The following is a 17,894-nucleotide window of genomic DNA, read 5'->3' as shown; positions in this document are numbered from 1 at the left end:
TTTAACCTGCAGCCCCACACCTAATTACTTCTTATCAGGCCTTCTTCAATCCCAAGCCCTGATTTATACCACCACTGCCTATGACGTGGCTCCTTTGTGTGTGTGTGTGTGTGTGTGTGTGTGTGTGTGTGTGTGTGTGTGTGAGAGCGAGAGAGGGAGGGAGAAAGAGGGCATTCACGACTATGCGTATTGTATACAAGAAGATTCTGTAATGTAATAAATCTTCAGTTTCTACAGTATAGTCCTGTGTTCAAACCACTGATATTTAAAATATGTTTACATTTTGATACTATAGCTAGCTGGAAATTGTGGGAAAATGTTTAGTTTTGTGAATTATACTCGATCATACAACTTTAGTATATAACTAAAGTAATGCTGCTATTTACGATTTCAGTATTGTTAATTGTATAAGGTTCCAAAAGCACTGAAACAGCACAGTACCGTTTTTCCTTGTTTGTTTGTTTGTTTGTTTGTTTGTTTGTTTGTTTTTGTCTCCACCACTAGATGGTGGGAATTATGCTTTTGCTTTGAGATTCTACTTAGTGTGATATCTTAAGAACAAGTGGTTGAATGTTTGAAGGATTTGTATGGAATTATCCTTGTAACCAGGAGATGAAGTGATTTAGATTTTGAAGTTGATCTAACCAGGGTCAAGGTCACGGCAAGGTCAGATGTCTGAAACAGTTACAGTTGTCGCCAGCCAAGTCATCTCTTTTGACACTATTGTTGTCGAGTTCTACTTGTTCAGTCTTACATTATTCATTCATTTGGATCCGAGAGTCAAGGGCTTATCTCGGGAATGCTGTACGTGAGGTGAGAATACACCCTGGATGGGATGCCAGTCCATTGCAGGGCACCGTGCACACACATTCACACGCTCATCCATACCGACAGGCAATTTAGAGTAGTTAATCCACCTACTAGCATGTTTTCAGGAGGAAACTAGAGAACCTTGAGGAAATCCACATGGACAAGGTGAGGATTTGGAGCCATGAAGCAGCAGTGATGTCCACTGCGCCACCAGAGTATTTTTATCAGTCCGTACAGGATTTCGTGGAGTTGTTTTGTGATTGTTGTCACCAAAAATGCATGAATTTTTTTTTTCTTTTCTTTTTTTTTTTCTTTCCTCTTCAAAAATTTGTGGTACAACTTGCTGAGTTTTATTTTTTTATTTTTGTGGAAAACTATTTTCAGCACCTTCAGGCAAAGCCCTCTTTGTTTCAGGTGCATCGTACATGTGTACAGCTAAAAAGGTCTCATTTACCAACAAATATTACTGTGAAAGATAAAATAATTTCATGCAACTGCAGTTTTGCCAATTTTCACCAACTCTGCAAATTGCATCGCAAATTTTGAAAAAAGCCACAGCAAAATCAGGCATTTTTGCCTGCAACAATCTAAAAAAAAAAAAAACTGCGAAATCCTGTACGTACTGTTTGAATACAAAAAGTTTAAACCAGGGGTAAGGCTATAGGAAACTTGGCAGGAGACCTCTGAGCCTGCTCAGCTGTGTGGAGGTTCGACAACTGATTTGTAACAGGATTATCTTAAAAATGTGAGTTTGTGTGTGGTGGTGGTGTTGGGGGGTTGATTGGTTGGGTTTTTTTTTTTTTTAATTTTATTTATTTTTATTTATTTATTTATTTTTAAAAACTGAATCACCTAAAATATACTATCAACATACCAACCATTTCAGTAGGCGGTGCAAGCAGCTGTGGTTATGATGTCCATTTGCATTAGTCCAATGAAGCCTTTTGAAGCTTAGCTTGTCAAAGTCATCATTCCCTGTAAGCATGAACACTGCTACCCTGTGTGCCAGCCCTGACTTCTGCAGCACAGATCTTTCACTGGCCTCAGTCCTCTATTAACCAAATGTGCCATGGAGCTTTCCTCTGAATTACTCCTCCCTCCAGCCCACCCATCAATCTCTCACATGTCTGTTTCATAGCATCTCTGTCCTCCTTCTGCCTGCCAGTTCTTCTTATGTATTCAATGGTGATTCTGGACATTTGACCTGCACTGCATCTCTGTTCACACTTCTAGTCTGACTCTCAGCTGGAGATTAGAGGTAATCTTAGTTTTGGATTAAGAATCCTTTTTTCAGGATGGTCTGTGTTTGGCAGTTGTGTTTACGGCACTAGGCTAGTCCTGAAAGTCTGTAAATGTTAGCTGGTTTCTCTATATGGCTCAGAGGATTAATGTTCAGCTTTACAGCCACACTGGCTCAAATGTCGTGTCTTTCAGGACGGGTTTGGCAGAAGTTCTTGTGCTAGGCCGGGGTTGAAGGTCTGAAGTAATCCATGCTGGGGCAGGAATCCATGCTGAACTCTTGCTGCACGGCTTTGTTTAGGCTCAGGGATTCCCCAGAGTCGCCCTCCCTCCCGCGGATCGAATGTCACGCAGACAATGAGATGCCGTCATCTGCCTCGCTCCCTTCGCCAGTAACTAGAAATGATTAGAGCCTCAATCAGATTTGCCAGCCCTCTCTTGCTAAACTAATTGGTAATTTCAGCTGCACCTCTTGTGGGGGACCAGCGAGGCAGCAAAGAGAGGTGGTGTTTTTTCCCTCCTTCCCTTTTGTCCTCTCTTGTCCTCTGTGAATGGAGTGATTCCTTGACTGTGCTCCAGTGACTGTGACCCTTCTTCGATGCCCGAGCCTGTTTGTCTGTAGGAGCTGGAGGAGGTGGGGTGAGGTTTAGGGTTACAGGAGCCCCTCTGTTGGCCTGAAGATCAAGACCTCCACTGGGGCTCTGCTGTGACTTTGTGTCCTGTCTCTCCTGACTGGCTTCAGTAAAAGGCCTTTCAGATCAGCTGCAAAGGTCTGTGTTTCTGTCCCAAGACAAGCTGGGCTCAAATTTACTCGAGACAGGGTGCTGAGGTGGAAAGTCTCATTTGGTGGTGGTGGTGTGGATTTTTATTTATTTATTTATTTATTTATTTTAACTTTTTGGGGACAGTTTAAAATGTGTCTTGCTCAGTACACACTCACTAAACACTAAGTGGTTGATGTAAATACTGACATTGACAAAGCAGTGAGGTAGATAACTGATCAAATGCATATATCTGATTGTAATTAAGCCCCTTTTTGGAAGTGAGAGTAACGCATTACAGAACTGTATACATAAACACTACTGAAACATTTATCAAAGGTAAAATAAGTGTATCAAAATGTAAACATTGATGATTATTATTACTTTGATTACTGCTATTACGTTTATGTAGTGTTTTTTTTCAAATAAACATGAAAAATGCCTCTTTAAAATGTGGAAAGCTAATAATAAAGGTAATTAAACAATTTGAAAGTATTTCAGCCAGTATGGATTCATTGATTTTTGAAAATGTTTAATGCTTGCTGCACTTAACTACTTCTTTCACTCCCATACCTGTTGCACTTTAGCATGAATGGGCATCGTTAACCTGCTGTAAAGTAAATGGCTGGAGCTTACCTGCTCTACAGTGAACGGGCGCGGTTAACCCTGCTGTGTAGCGAGCGGGTGCGCCTGGCCCGCTGTGTAGCGAGTGGGCGGGTATATGTAAATGTATTTGTATCTTTGAAGTTGAGGAAACAAGAAATCGAAAACTGGCTGTTTTTTGCAGCTTGGTTTCCATAAATCTATCTTATGGACTGGGGAATGAGGGAGTGAGTAGTGCATTTTGAAACCCTTAACAGTGGTTATAAATTCTATTCAGCTCTTTTATTTCAGTAAACCTAGGAAATTGGGGTTTCCACGATGTGGGCGTTTTTAAAAACATTTCCTTTTTGATGGGTCCGATAAACTGCAGGGTCTTTGCTGGCAATTGTCCTTCCCCAAAAAAGCCCTAATATGGGTGTTATCTATCTGTATCGGTCAACCACCACGAATGAGTAAATCTGTGTTTCCTCACTGTAATGATGCACTACTTCTCCTGAACCATGAAGCACATTTTTCCTAATCATAAACAAACTGAAGCATCAGTTATCTTTCACTTGTGTCTGTTTTATTTTAGGAAGTTCTGATGATGTTGGACAACTATGTACGGGACTTTAAAGCTCTCATTGACTGGATCCAGCTGCAGGAGAAGCTGGAGAAAACCGATGCCCAAAACAGGTGATCTGTTCTATTTATGCACATTGGGGACTCTTTTACATCAGTGTTCCAGTTGCAGTGGATCAATAGGAACAGCTGTAATTTAAGGGGATCCGCCAGTTTATTGGTTTCTCTTTAACTGAATGGCTGAAATTACCACAACACCAACACAATACATTGATTAAGGTATAAATCCGAGCTTTTAAGTTGCTCCCCAGTTTAGCACGGACTCCATATTGATCAAGTTTTGTGCACACACTTTTTTCCCCCACACTATGGTGTATAATTTACACTTTATTGGTGAGTGAAAAATGATCACTACATTGATTTAAGCAGCTTTAAATTCCAGCAATCAGGTTTTACAAAATTGCAGTTAATATTTTATTTCTAGGTTTAAAACATCCATTATGGGAAGATTGTTTAGTGTAATATGAAATAATGCCTGAATCTGTGCTGATCTTACCAGGCCTACTTCTTTGGCATGGGAAGTTCGCAAGATGTCCCCCGGACGCCATGTCATGCCCAGTCCTTCAAAAGACAGACTTGTTCCATCTCCCAGTGTTCGCCGCACCCTCAATTTTGGGTAAGCCTTTTCACTTCTGTGCTGAATCCAAACCACTGCTTTTTCACCACAAAAAGGCCAACTCATGATTATAGTTTACCCACAAGTCATTATCCCCATCCTACTTCCCACTAATTGAGACCATGTTCTCGCTTAGCAAACAATGTCTAATGCCTGATATGGGCAAACTCCACTTCCTACATTAACGCTTGATATTTGTCTCGCTCCATTAGTGTGTGTTTGTGTGTGTGTGTGGTTTTTACTGGTAGTGTAAAAGGAAAAGGATTGATAATTCAATTAAACGGGTACTGAATAGCTAAATTAAGAAATCAATAGCAGATATGATACATAGAGAGCCCTGGCCTAAGGCTGGGGAGAAGATACGCATTGTCTGGAAGAGCTGTGAGATCGATTTGTGAGGCCCAAGCGTTTGTTTAATGTGATTTTTTCCGGGGTTTTTCCGCGGCTTCTCTCCGAGACAGTAGGAGGTGCAGATATGAGTGTGGTTGAAGACTGCTGAAGCATGAAGTTCAATACCTGCATTACACTGTAATCAGATGCCTCAGGAAATGGATATTGATCAAGCGGTGAGGCTGTTAGGCTGACCTGGTAGCTGTTGTCTGAATCCTCTTTCCTCACTGATACAGGATGCTGCGAGTGTGTGATGTGCTCTCGTTACCCTTGAATGGTCTAGGGGCAGAGGGTCCAAGTGGCCATCTCCTTACCCTGTCATTAGTCCCATAAACGGATTACAATTTAGTGAAACGGACAGCGGTGTACAAAATTCATGTCGATTGTTATTGTCAGGCCTTCCATATAAACATATACAGTGGTACATATTATGTCTCCATGACCATAGAGACACACTAAACACATGACTAGGTAAAATGTAAATAATGAAAGATGAGCCATGTACACAGCTTCTATTTTATTGTACAGTACCTACACCGTAACAACAGAGGCAGCACAAGGACTAACAACATGACACAACTGTAAAAGACGGTGCAAATAGCCTGTGAAAATACCCGTAAAGAAAATGACATGAATATAAGTGCAGAAACCTTTTCAGGAACCCAGGAATATTTTAGGAATTTGAGGCATTTTTCCAACAGTGAAACAAACAGGTTTTAGTTTCACAGATGCAGTTACAGAAATCTTATTACAGGTAATTTTCCCTCTCTTGATTGGTCAAATGCAAATATTTCCAACCCTGGTCGTGTAGTACCCCCTGTCTTGCACATTTTCAGCTAATAAACAGCCCTAATTTAACAACCCATAGTCAGCTAATTAACAGCGCTTTCTGGGTTGAAGTGGGAGTGTTTGAGTTTTAAAACCCTCAAATGTGCAGGACCAGGGTTGGGAAATTCACAGAATGACTGATCATCTTCCCTGGGCATTTCAATGAAAGGACTTGCGTTTAGCTAACCAGCACAGAAAGCTTGCTTTTTGTCAGTGTCACATGTTTTCAAGTGGTGAGTCAAAAATGTCATGACAATGTGTGTTGTAGATTGAAGGTTAAAAATGATAAAATTGCACTACAGTGTACACGCACCCTCAATAGTGCAGTCCTTAGGTCCAGTTGAGTACCTTAATAATGTTCCTCAAATAACATCACCTATGGGTACCACCCCAGGGGCAAGCATTTGCACCTTTTTTTTGTTTTTTTTTTTGGAGTGTGTATTATATATTGTATATGAGGGAGATATAGATAGATCGATCTAGCTATCTATCTAGAATTAGCAGTGTAATTCCTTTGCAAACACATGGTAGAACAAAGAACAGCACAACTTCAGTCTTAACTTTCTTAGCTCTCTAGTTCCCCAAAAGGTGTCAGAACATTGATGTTGCTCATATCAGTTGATGCCTATATCAGTGAAATGCTTGAACAGGATGTTTTTGTTGTACAGAGGTCCTCCTCCTCCCACTCTTGCTGTAGCGTGTCTTTCTCACTCCGGACACAGCTATGCTGACCGGGTGAAGTGCTCTCAGGTCCTACCCGTGCCCAACCAGAGCGCTTCAGTTCCTACAGAGAAACCAGGTCAGCTGTAGATATCCAAACTTCATACTGGTAACACAAAAAGCACTTATGAATGCAAACCTTGTTAGTGCATTTTGTCTTACTGTATGATTGATCTACTTTTTAACCAATTGTGGGTTCTTATGATGTGAGTCATTATGTCCTTTTGATTGATCTGCTTTGTATGCGTGTCTGGTGTTTATCAGCAGGCAAAAAAGACGCTGAGGGCTGGGAGACAGTGCAACGGGGCCGCTCCATGAAGCCACGTGCAGTTGCGATGGTGGCCAAGGTCAGTCCTGTGCTGGCCCATGTCAGCCCAAAAGATGCGAGCTATAAGGAGAACCAGCAGCTGCAGGACAAAGCACGAAGACCAGAGAAGCAGCAGGGGGACAGCAAGCTCATCTCCCCAGAGCAAAACCCGGAGTGTGAGAAGACCTCTGTCCTCGAGGTAGTGATGTCAACCAGCAGCCCCCATCCATCAATAATTCAGGAGCAGAAGGAAGAGTTGAGGGCACTGTAACGTTAGAGTTTATCTGCCCTCTCTGTTTGTGTTTTGGGCTGTTCACAGACACACGGTCCAGACAGGGCTGTATCAGTTGATCGGGCATTGATTTTTGTACATACGTTGCGAGACCACAGAGTTAGAAATATCATGAGAGGCCTTATGAAATATGTACAATATAGATTCCATGTTATGCGCTGCATCTACGCATGCATGTCTAACCACAAGTGTTGGTTTAATTAAATTAATGTTAGCATGTTTGTGATTTTGATTGTGTTGCTTCATATTTCATGTCTGTTGCATGTAACTGCGCCCCCCCCACGGGCACTTTGTGTTTCCTCAGCTGCATGTTTTATAACTTATGTTGCTGTTCACATGTCTGATCATCTTCCATGAAGGTCCCTGGGAAGAATGCAGTCAATGTGCTTGTTTGTAAATGTGTATGTAAATGTGTGTGTTTGTTTGTGTCTGTGTGTGTGTGTGTGTGTGTGCAGCCCCCATCAGACCGTGACCAAGAGTCTAGCCAGTGTGTGCCACCCCCTGAATCCGAGTCCCCTCCAGCTCCTTTTCCCCCTGAAACCCAAACTCCAGCTCCAGCTCTAGCTCCTCCTCCATCATCTCTCAAGTCGGAGGAGCCTGGAGCTGGACTGGATGGAGGGGAGATGGAGCCGGCGGGGGCAGCGTGCCGGGTCACGGCACCATCTGCTGCTGAAGAAGGAGCAGCAGTGACGGCAGCAGCCACCCATATTCCCTTGGCAGAAGTGAAACTGGAGAGCATGCTGGACCCCACAGAGCTTTCCACCGTGAGTGCTGAGAGACACAGGCCGGGGGCACAGTTCTCGCCTAAACAACGTCAATCCCAAAAACCTCCAGCCACAGCACCATAACCACCACCCCCCTTACCAAGCCTTGCATAGTCAGCGTCATGTATGTGCACGTCTGTGGCCACGGAAGGCTTCTCTGTGGCTTTAGAGGGCACCAGTGTCACACACTTAGCTGTTAGTGTAATGGTTGTTAGATGTTTGGCCAGACTAGGAGACGCATTTTTGCTCACTGACTGATCAAATATTGTTGATGCGTGCACGTGCGGGAGGTGCCTGGGTGCATCCAAATTCTAGATGGTGGTATAGACTACCAGTCAAAGGTTTGGACACACTAAAGTGGATATATATTTTTCCATTGTCTTCAAGACGTTTTAATTTTAAAGGCTTATGTTTGTAAATTTGTTTCTAAGAGAAATGTAAACAGTGACGGTAATGCCCTTTTTCTGAATCGAAATACATGTGCCAAAATAAGTAGATTTATTTCAAAATTTCTCCAAAAGTACTTTTTATTTACAACCCAGGAAGAGCAGCCAACAAGTCTTCCACCTCTTTGAGGAGTTTAAAAACCCTCCTGGGTGAAACCTCCTCTTGATGCAGGTGAAGAAGACACCAAGTGTGTGCAAAATATAACCAGGGTTACTGTTAATAATTTCAAATATGAAATGGTTTTGATTTGTGTAACAGTTTTTTTTGGTCATGACAAAATTTCCATACATAATTTTGATGCAGTTATTCTAAAATCGTACAAAATAGTAAAAATCCTTCTATGAGCTGATGTGTCCAAACCTTGGATTGGTATTCTACATTTATTACCAAGTCCCCTGTTGAACCTGGAGAAGAGTACTTAGTACAGTGTAGAAGTCCAATGGAAAATGGAGGTGAATCCAGTAATTCCAGATTTGCTGTGGTGGAAAGACAGCTAACAAGTGTCTAATGCTTCTCAAGTTCCAGTGTTTTTCTAAGATTGCTATGGTGGTGTCAATGAGTTGAACTGCAGTCTAACAAAAACTTGGCTTGCCTGGTCTTGTTAGCATAGTGGTGTTGATTCACAGGCAGTTGAACAAGCTGAAGTTTCAGACTTCTTTCTGTAGCAGACTTTGTCCAGAGACCTCTGACCTGCCAATCCATTATGACATTTAAAGGATTTACAAAAGAAAACCCCACAAAAGCTGAGCTCTTGCTACTTAACGAGAGTAAAATGACATGACATTGGATGAGGATATGTTTGCTGAGTGTATGTCAAGTACATGCTATCATCGCTTTACTGTGTTTAATTCCTTAAAGTTATACAGGCATGTGTTCAGTCAGTAATATTTGCTGTGTAGCTGTTCTCCCTCACTATAACATGCGTTGCCTTTCTGGTGCATGTGTGTAACCTCTCAGGGGTTAATTAAAGCTTAAGCCTCCCTCCTCTCTGCCTGAGCTACTGTCATCCATTTCTCAACAGCACACCAAAAGCCTGTCTGAAACGATAGAGATGGATGGCACATAAATGGCCTTGGGGGAGCGCTATCTAAGACCAGATCATAGAGGAACCTGGTCTTGCTGCTACAGAGGTCCAGACACCACCTCTCTAGGTGGCTGAGATAAGCCCAGCTCTGTTTAGACTCCTGCCTGAGACTAACAGGCACAGTGTTGAGAGAAATCTCTCTCTCATTATGCTCATTAGGATGAAGTGTCGCACTGATGTCAGGGCTGCGAGGTCTCCATCGTCCTGCATCGGCGCTCCGAAACTGACACTTGGCATACTGCTCACTCGCCAGTTTAAGAAGCTAAGGTCAAGTGCTAGGGTTCAACTGGGATTCTTTTACAAAATATTTCTATAATTTGCTAATCATCGAGTGTAATGCAGACTCACAGGTGCATTAAGACAGGCTCGGGCTACTGATCAGAAGGTTGCGAGTTCAAATCTTGGCACCGCCAAGCTGCCACGGTTGGGCCCTTTAGCAAGGCTTTATAACTTTCATCTGCTCAGCTTAATTGTAAATCATTGTGGATAAAACGTGTCTGCCAGCTGATTAAATGGAAATGTACCTCAAAGGAAAATACATCACTCTGTATGAAATAGCTGCTGAAGTGGACTTGGTCACTTTCAAAGAGATGTTATCTTGGTAATATCGGCTCACTGGGTATGAGATGAACACTATTATAAAGTATAAACAGTAAGTCTTTGCCTAGTAGAGGCTTCAGTCATTTCCTCATAGTGAATGTCTCATGCATGACTTGGGTATGTGTCCCTGTGTGTGGTTTTTGTGATTGATTGTGTTTATGGTGCCTGCCTGTGTTTTGACTTTAATTTGAATCATGTTCATTTCATAGAGTGACTTTTATTTTTTCCTTCCTGATGCCTTTTTTTTTTTTTTTTTTTTTTTTTTTAAAAATACAGCACTGCTTAGTATCAAAATATCAGAGTACATACTGTAATTGTTCCTTACATTGAGAATAATTGGTTTGTGCTTGTGGCATGCTTTGAGAGACTCTGTGCGGTCAACTTGGTAGTGCTTGGTGTGACTTGTGCTGCAATGTGCGAGTGAATTTTTTATTTTTTTTTCTTTCTTTCTTTTTTTTTTTTCTTCTTCAATGCCCGTGTTCAGCCCCAATCCATGGCTGAAGTGCTGGCGAAGAAGGAGGAGCTGGCCGATCGGCTGGAGAAGGCTAACGAGGAGGCCATCGCCAGTGCCATCGCTGAGGAGGAGCAGCTCACCAGGGAGATCCAGGCTGAGAACAATGAACTGGAGAGGGACAACGAGAGTGATTTTTCAGTGAGGAACCAAGCACACATCATTTTGTCCAAACATTGTGTGTGTGTGTGTGTATATATATATAAAAAATTTGTATTTTTTACAAATTTTTATTTTTAACACAGGTCGGCATTGGAAGCGGAGGCTGTGGGCTCAATTTAGACTGGAGTGACATGTTGGCTGACTATGATGGTACTGCTTTTGTTTCCTAAAGTGACTGTAGTGTGTCCGTGTGTTTGAAAGCATGTTTTGACTTGCTGTGTCTCATGGCGTGTGCAGCGCGAGAACCGTGGCGTCAGAGCACCTCATGGGGGGACATGGTGGAGGAGGAGCCAGCTCGGCCTCCTGGCCATGGCATCCACATGCATGAGAAGCTCTCCTCACCATCACGCAAAAGGTACTGTGGTCCTTTGCATGGTTTACAGATGTAGTGTGAGTAAGCAGGCGGCATAAATCGGAGGAGTTTTGGAGTAATTATTTTGCCATTACATTGCAACGTCGATAAAAATGTATTTTAACTAGAGTAGCGATCGTATTAATATTTTACACTCTCTCATCTGCCCTCTTTGGGAGCTATGTTTTAAGAGTAAATTAAGTATGTGTGTCTGCAGCAGGTGGAAATTTTTTTAAATGCGCCTTTTGTTTGTTTGTTTGTTGGCAGAACCATCGCAGAGTCCAAGAAGAAACATGAAGAAAAGCAGCTTAAAGCTCAGCAGCTGCGAGACAAGCTGAAAGAGGAGAAGAGCCACAAGCTGCAAAAACTTTTAGAGAGAGTGAGTCTTAACTACATCTTGTCCTGATGTCGTAGGATGATCACGCCAGAATTCGACAGCAACATAACCCGGCTCAGCTATTTTAGCGAAATGGGGCGGTGAGGCTGTTATGTCAAACAAGTACATGACGCTGAAATCATTTTCCTCAGCCGCACTTGAACTGGTTTGTTTTCGATTCTTCCATTCCATATGAGACGAAGGAAACTTGAAACGGTGTTGTATATTTACACGTCAATGCCTGAAAGTGAATATTAACATGTGATATGCTCTTTAGAGAGCAGGTGTTTAAGAACACAAGCACGTGATGACTGAAGCTGCGAGGGCTTGGGAGAGTTGTCTTTGGATCACGATTTGAATGCAGCCCTCCCTGCCTATACTCGCTCTCTCTCTCTTTCTCTCTCTCTCTAACATTAAAACCACTGACAAGTGAAGTGAAGAACATTGATTATCTCGTTACAGTGGCACCTGTTAAGGGGTGGGATATATTAGGCAGCAAGTGAACAGTCAGTTCTTGAAATTAATGTTTTAGAAGCAGGAAAAATGGGCAAGCTTAAGGATCTGAGCGACTTTAATAAATGCCAAATTGTGATGTCTAGAACACTGGGTCTGAGCATCTCCAGAACGGTAGTTCTTGTGGGGTGTTCCCTGTATGCAGTGGTTAGTACCAAAAGTGGTCCACGGAAGGACAACTGGTGAACCGGTGACAGGGTCATGGGAACCCAAGGCTCACTGATGCACATGGAGAGTGAAGTCTAGCGCGTGTGGTCCGATCCCACAGAAGAGCTACTGTTGCACACGTTGCTGAAAAAAGTTAATGCTGCATAACCGCAGACAGGTCAGCGTGCCCATGCTGACCCCTGTCCACCTCCAAAAGCACCTACAATGGGGCATTTGAGCATCAGAACTGGACTATGGAGCAATGGAAGAAGGTGGCCTGGTCTGATTAATCACGTTTTCTTTTATATCATGTGCACGGCCGGGTGCGTGTGCGTCGTTTACATAGGGAAGAGATGGCACCAGGATGCACTATGGGAATAAGGCAAGAAGAAGTGGAGGCAGTGTGATGCTCTGGGCAATGTTCTGCTGGGAAATCTTGGGTCCTGGCATTCATGTGGATGTTACGTTGACACGTACCACCTACCTAAACGTTGCTGCAGACCAAGTACACACCTCCATGGAAAGGGTATTCCCTAGTGGCAGTGGCCTCTATCAGCAGGATAATATGCCCTGCCACACTGCAAAAACTGTTCAGGAATGGTTTGAGGAACATGACAAAGGTGTTTACATCATCTCCAAATTTCCCAGATCTCAATCCGACAAGCATCTGTGTAATGTGCTGGACAATCAATTCCGATCCCTGGAGGCCTCACCTCACAATCTACAGGACTTAAAGGATCTGCTGCTAATGTCTTGGTGCCAGAGACCACAGCACACCTTCAGAGGCCTCAGTGGGTCAGAGCTGTTTTGGTGTCACAAGGGGGACCTAAACAATATTACCCAGGTGGTTTTAATGTTATGGCTGATCGATGTATATCATGAGTCCTGATTACATCTTCAAATATCATCATAGCAGATTTTACTTTTACATTTACTGCAATTGGAAGATGCTCTTATCCAAGGTGACTTATAGAAGTGCTTTGTAGTCTCCATCAAGAACATATTGTCACGTATCTGTCGTACTGAAGCTTTGTTAGGGAGGAGTTAGCACAACAAGAAAAACACACAAGTTGTTGGGGTTTTTTTTAGTTAGTGCTCATTTAAGTACTTTGTGAAGAGGTGGGTTCTTGGTGTTTGTTTGACGCCAATATTTAGACAGCCGGGGAAAGTTCATTCCACCACAGAGAAGTTTTTTTTTTGTTTGTTTGTTTGTTTTTTTCAATCTGGGAAGAGTTTTTAACCATCTGTCCCACCCCTGACTTGCAGGAGAAGGAGGTGAGGAAGTGGAAAGAAGAGCTGCTAGACCAGAGGAGGAGGATGATGGAGGAGAAGCTGCTCCATGCAGAGTTCAAGCGGGAGCTGCAGCTCCAGGCCATTGTGAAAAAGGCACAGGAAGAGGAAGCAAAGGTGAGGATATCACAGGCCTTTTAGGGTGATTTGGTAGTGCAACATGTAGTGCTGCTGCATCACAGCTGCAGCGCTTAATCCTGAGCTCGGGTTGCTGTTTGTATGCATGTTTTTCTTGTGTCTATGGGTTCCTGTTCACTCCCACCGTGTGTCCTTTAATGGAACCTCTTCCTATCTTGGCTGTGTTCCCTCCTTGTGTATAAAGTTTCTAAGATTGGTTCAGAAAGTTACCATGATCCTGACTTGGATAAAACAATGAATGCTGATTAATGGAATAATCTTAAACATAAATGGTGGTCACTCTTGTAGGTGAATGAAATTGCATTCATAAACACATTGGAGGCTCAGAATAAGAGACATGATGTGCTGGCCAAGCTGAACGAGTATGAACAGCGACTCAATGAGTTGCAGGAGGAACGCCAGAGGAGGCAAGAGGAGAAGCAGGCCAGAGATGAAGCTGTGCAGGTTAGATGCCTTTTCTTTCTTTATTTATTTTCTTTTAAATCCTGCCATACATGTTAGCTTTTAATACTTTGATATACGTACTTCCTCAGTGTACTTTCTTTTCCCTCTAGTCTCTTACTTTCTTTTATGCGCTCATATAAATCATGATGACCTGTTTTTGTGTGCGTTGCGCAACAGGAGCGTAAGCGTGTTCTAGAGGCAGAGCGGCAGGCGCGGGTGGAGGAGCTCTTGATGAAGAGAAAAGAGCAGGAGGCACGGATAGAGCAGCAGCGGCAGGAGAAGGAGAGGGCGAGGGAGGATGCGGCCCGTGAGAGAGCAAGGTGCGAACCAGTACTGTACAGCTGCATGCTCTGCTATCTGACTGCTCATGTGTTCGTTGGTTTTACTGTAGCAATTCTCTCCTACAGCGTAATAGTTTCCTTTAACAGTGTCATTAAAGGAAAATCCCTTTCACACCTATATATTATTGTTATAAGTTGTTATATAGAAAGGTATTGTGAATAGTTGTGTTAATTAGCCGTGAACATGAATAGACCAATTGACTGGCACAGATAGCCTACATTTAAATAGTAACAAGTGCAAAGTCTTTGTGTTGAGAACTGTAAGAAGAAGCACAGCACACATCAGAGAGGAAACTTGTTTTAATATAGAGCATTAATTAATATAATGTTTGCAAAACTCCCAATCTGCTGACAAAAAAAAAAAACCCTACCCATTACATGTATTAAGCATGGCTTGGCAGTTCAAAAGTAGTCGTGTTCCATGTAAAAACTGCCAATTTGGCAACTCTGATGACTTGGTGGCCTTCTTGCACATCATTGCAGTCCACACTACAAATTAGAGGTGCAATTTAATATCAGAGTCTGTGTATGCTTACAGTTGAATGCTTCAATTATTATTCATATCTGTATTCAGATTTTAACTGGAAGTGAGCATGGTCTACACTGTAAAGTTTCTTCTTTTTATGTGAAGCTGGAAACACTGGAATACACTGAAAATATACCAGTACTGCTAGAAAAAGTCATCCACAACTTATAACAACAAATAATCAGTGGATAATAACTTTATTCAACTCCTTACCTACTTCACCTGAGTTCATCATAACTGGTCTCAATCAGATGCTAATCTAATATGCCTAAAGTGAGCTAACTATCTTTCAAAATTTGATCAGGTTCCTATTGTTGTAAACTATAAACAGGATTTGTGAACGACGTTGTTTTATCATATTTACTTTAGTTTTAGGATTTGTTACATTCCAGAAAATTCCAGAAAAGTTCCCTGGACATGCTATAAAACTTTTTTTTTGGGGGGGGGGGGGGACCTTTAGAGAATGATGAATATTTTATTACCTTTTATCAATGATGAATATTGATTAATAATGACTAAAAACACGCAAAGAATGTTAAATAATAAAAAATATAAAAGCACAGTGTGTGGGCTGTATGGAGCAGTGATTTTTATAAATTAAAGTATATTTCTTTTGTGACTTTCAGGCAAGTTTGTGCAAAACATTTGGTGAAATATGGTTTGTTTTGGAGCTCAGTACGGGAGTATTTAAGTCACGCTAGTGCAGCAAACCACTGAAGAAAAAAAGAACCCTCATATTCATATCATGTTAACGGGCGTCATCATTGTGAACCTTTCTGGCAAGATTGCCTTTAAAATAAATAAATATATTAAAAATAGTGCAGCTCCTGTTTATATCTGTATTTGTAATCATTTAAAACGCATTCTGTTCAATCCATGTAAAATATTCATCTTCCGTTACATCACGACAAATGTAATGTGGCCGCATGCATCCCAGGACACCTCCACAAGTGTACTGAGTGATCGGTTTGACCCTGTTCACACCTCTATTTAATGCTGTCCCCTTGTGATCAGCTGCTTGTATGATGAATGGTGCTTGTACTGATGTGTTTGAGCCGTTGTATTAACAGTGATTAACCACACACATTTTTATTGCTGTTCTTAAGGTTTTGCTAGCATCGTTGTCATTTTAGCTTTTGTTTTATTTGTTTACCAAATGGAGGTAAGATGTGCGTTTCCTTCCTCAGACCTCAGTTTTATGGTTGCGATATTTAATTGAGCTTGTTTTTTCCCCTGACAATCTTTAAAACCACTGCACTTTTTAGAATGCTGGCTGAGTAATGGCTCTTTTTGTGGATGAAAAAGTGTGGGATAGTTTGAGATTAGAGTACGAGGAACGACCACACATCAGTGGAAAAAGGGCTTCATTTAATACTGTGTGTGTGCTCTGCAGAGACCGTGAGGAGCGCCTGGCTGCCCTTAGTGCCGCTCAGCAGGAGGCCATGGAAGAGCTGCAGAAGAAGATTCAAATGAAGGCAACTTGTTTCCTTCCATTTCAGCAGTGTTATTTCTATTCAGGACGTAATCCTGCTTCTGTCCTCGGTTCTGACGCGTACTGCTCTTCTTGTTTTCTTCTTACGCACACTGCCCACAGCATGACGAGAGCAGCCGCAGACACATGGAGCAGATGGAGCAGAGGAAAGAGAAGGCGGCCGAGCTGAGCAGCGGCAGACACGCCAACACGGACTACGCTCCCAAACTCACTCCCTACGAGCGCAAGAAACAGTGCTCCCTTTGCGGTGTTGTGGTGAGACACTCGCTTCACAGTTACACATTTCCAAGACAATTTGAGCTTTCTGTGTTCTACCACAGCTCTGTTCAATACTCAATTCTGAATGGCCTGACGTTTTCTGTAACAGCAGCTCTGACAGTAGTGCAAACTCGAAAACAAATCGCAGGTTTATGTTAATGCACTCATTCTAATACGTTATTGTTTCCATATTAACAGGTCGTTCACAGTGCCACATAATCTAAACCTTATAGTAAACAGATTTGAAAAAAGGATACGTTTATTTAACATTTCTGGAAGGAGTCTCCAGTCTCAGTGTTTTTGTACGAGTCAGAGGTAAAGCTGTAGCTTTAGGTTTTCTGACACGGTACAGACATCAAGGGAGAGGATAAAACGCTGAACTTTTTCAGTAATAAGCTGTATTTTTTTTCGCTTATTACCTTAACGTTCACATGAAATCAAAATGTAAGTATGAATATGCTAGCCTTAAGGGTACTGATAAGCTAGTGTGCTCCAAAACAATGAGAGATGCATTAAAAATTTACATTCTCTCTCTACTATCAGTACAGATCAGGAGTTTTCACGGCCTCGTTTTGCACTTCAGCTTCCTGTCAGATTTTCTGTCCAATCAAATGCTTTCGAGAATCTGAAGTGTCCCGTCTCCGAAGTTATAAAACTCACCCTGCCGAAGTTGGGTTTAGCTGTTCAAACCTGCTATTATTATTATTATTATTATTATTATTATTATTATTATTATTATCATCATTTTTATTGCTCGGGCTCACGTCCATTGTACTAACCGTCAAGTACGGCTTGAAGCCCGGGTTGTGAAGTAAGCTAAACACTATTTAATAAGGGTGAGGAGCCACTCGACATGTCCCGCCATGACTTCCTATTTCAGTGGAAATTACGTCAGCACATCGAATAACACCGGGCATTTCAAGGCACTTCACAGGGACGTTAAAGAGAGAGGAAAAACAAGAGGCTGATGAGGGAACAACTGTTTGTAGTTGCTACAGTGTAAGTGATAACAGGAGCTTGTTATCACTTACAGTAACTATAAACCCATAAAACATAATGCATCGTTCTGTAATTAATAAAAAATGTTATCATTGGCAAATAGCTGTGGTATAAAATGAATAAACCATAATACCACCCATTGTTATTTATTTTCCTATAACCACATACCCCACAGGGTTTTATTTGTACTTTACTGACGTAAAGTAATTTTACGTTTAAAAACAAAACACTGTTCTGCTCATGTTTAAACTCTGCTCTCATGA

At 42.0% G+C, this 17,894-nt stretch overlaps 1 protein-coding gene across 6 annotated transcripts in view; it reads left to right on the top strand.

The window, feature by feature from the left end:
* The window catches only part of scaper (S-phase cyclin A-associated protein in the ER), a 95,623-nt gene that overhangs the window by 23,308 nt on the left and 54,421 nt on the right, over positions 1 to 17,894 (top strand). For 4 of the 6 annotated variants that reach the window (XR_008387772.1, XM_053642445.1, XM_053642447.1 and 1 more), the window contains 14 exons: positions 3,988 to 4,088; positions 4,534 to 4,650; positions 6,537 to 6,667; positions 6,853 to 7,094; positions 7,643 to 7,951; positions 10,567 to 10,734; positions 10,839 to 10,905; positions 10,993 to 11,110; positions 11,375 to 11,486; positions 13,410 to 13,550; positions 13,860 to 14,015; positions 14,193 to 14,335; positions 16,276 to 16,357; positions 16,477 to 16,629. Coding sequence is in view for 5 of the 6 variants with exons in the window: in XM_053642445.1 (XP_053498420.1) it covers positions 3,988 to 4,088; positions 4,534 to 4,650; positions 6,537 to 6,667; positions 6,853 to 7,094; positions 7,643 to 7,951; positions 10,567 to 10,734; positions 10,839 to 10,905; positions 10,993 to 11,110; positions 11,375 to 11,486; positions 13,410 to 13,550; positions 13,860 to 14,015; positions 14,193 to 14,335; positions 16,276 to 16,357; positions 16,477 to 16,629 (2,040 nt within the window). In the remaining variant the exon portion in view is untranslated. The remainder of the gene's footprint in view (positions 1 to 3,987; positions 4,089 to 4,533; positions 4,651 to 6,536; positions 6,668 to 6,852; positions 7,095 to 7,642; positions 7,952 to 10,566; positions 10,735 to 10,838; positions 10,906 to 10,992; positions 11,111 to 11,374; positions 11,487 to 13,409; positions 13,551 to 13,859; positions 14,016 to 14,192; positions 14,336 to 16,275; positions 16,358 to 16,476; positions 16,630 to 17,894) is intronic. The other 2 variants (XM_053642446.1, XM_053642450.1) reach the window with 2 other exon arrangements.

This window comes from Ictalurus furcatus, chromosome 14, assembly GCF_023375685.1.
Source record: "Ictalurus furcatus strain D&B chromosome 14, Billie_1.0, whole genome shotgun sequence".
Taxonomy (NCBI): Eukaryota; Metazoa; Chordata; class Actinopteri; order Siluriformes; family Ictaluridae; genus Ictalurus; species Ictalurus furcatus.
The sequence above is the reverse complement of the archived record's forward strand: the minus strand, read 5'-3'. Positions and strand labels throughout refer to the sequence as shown.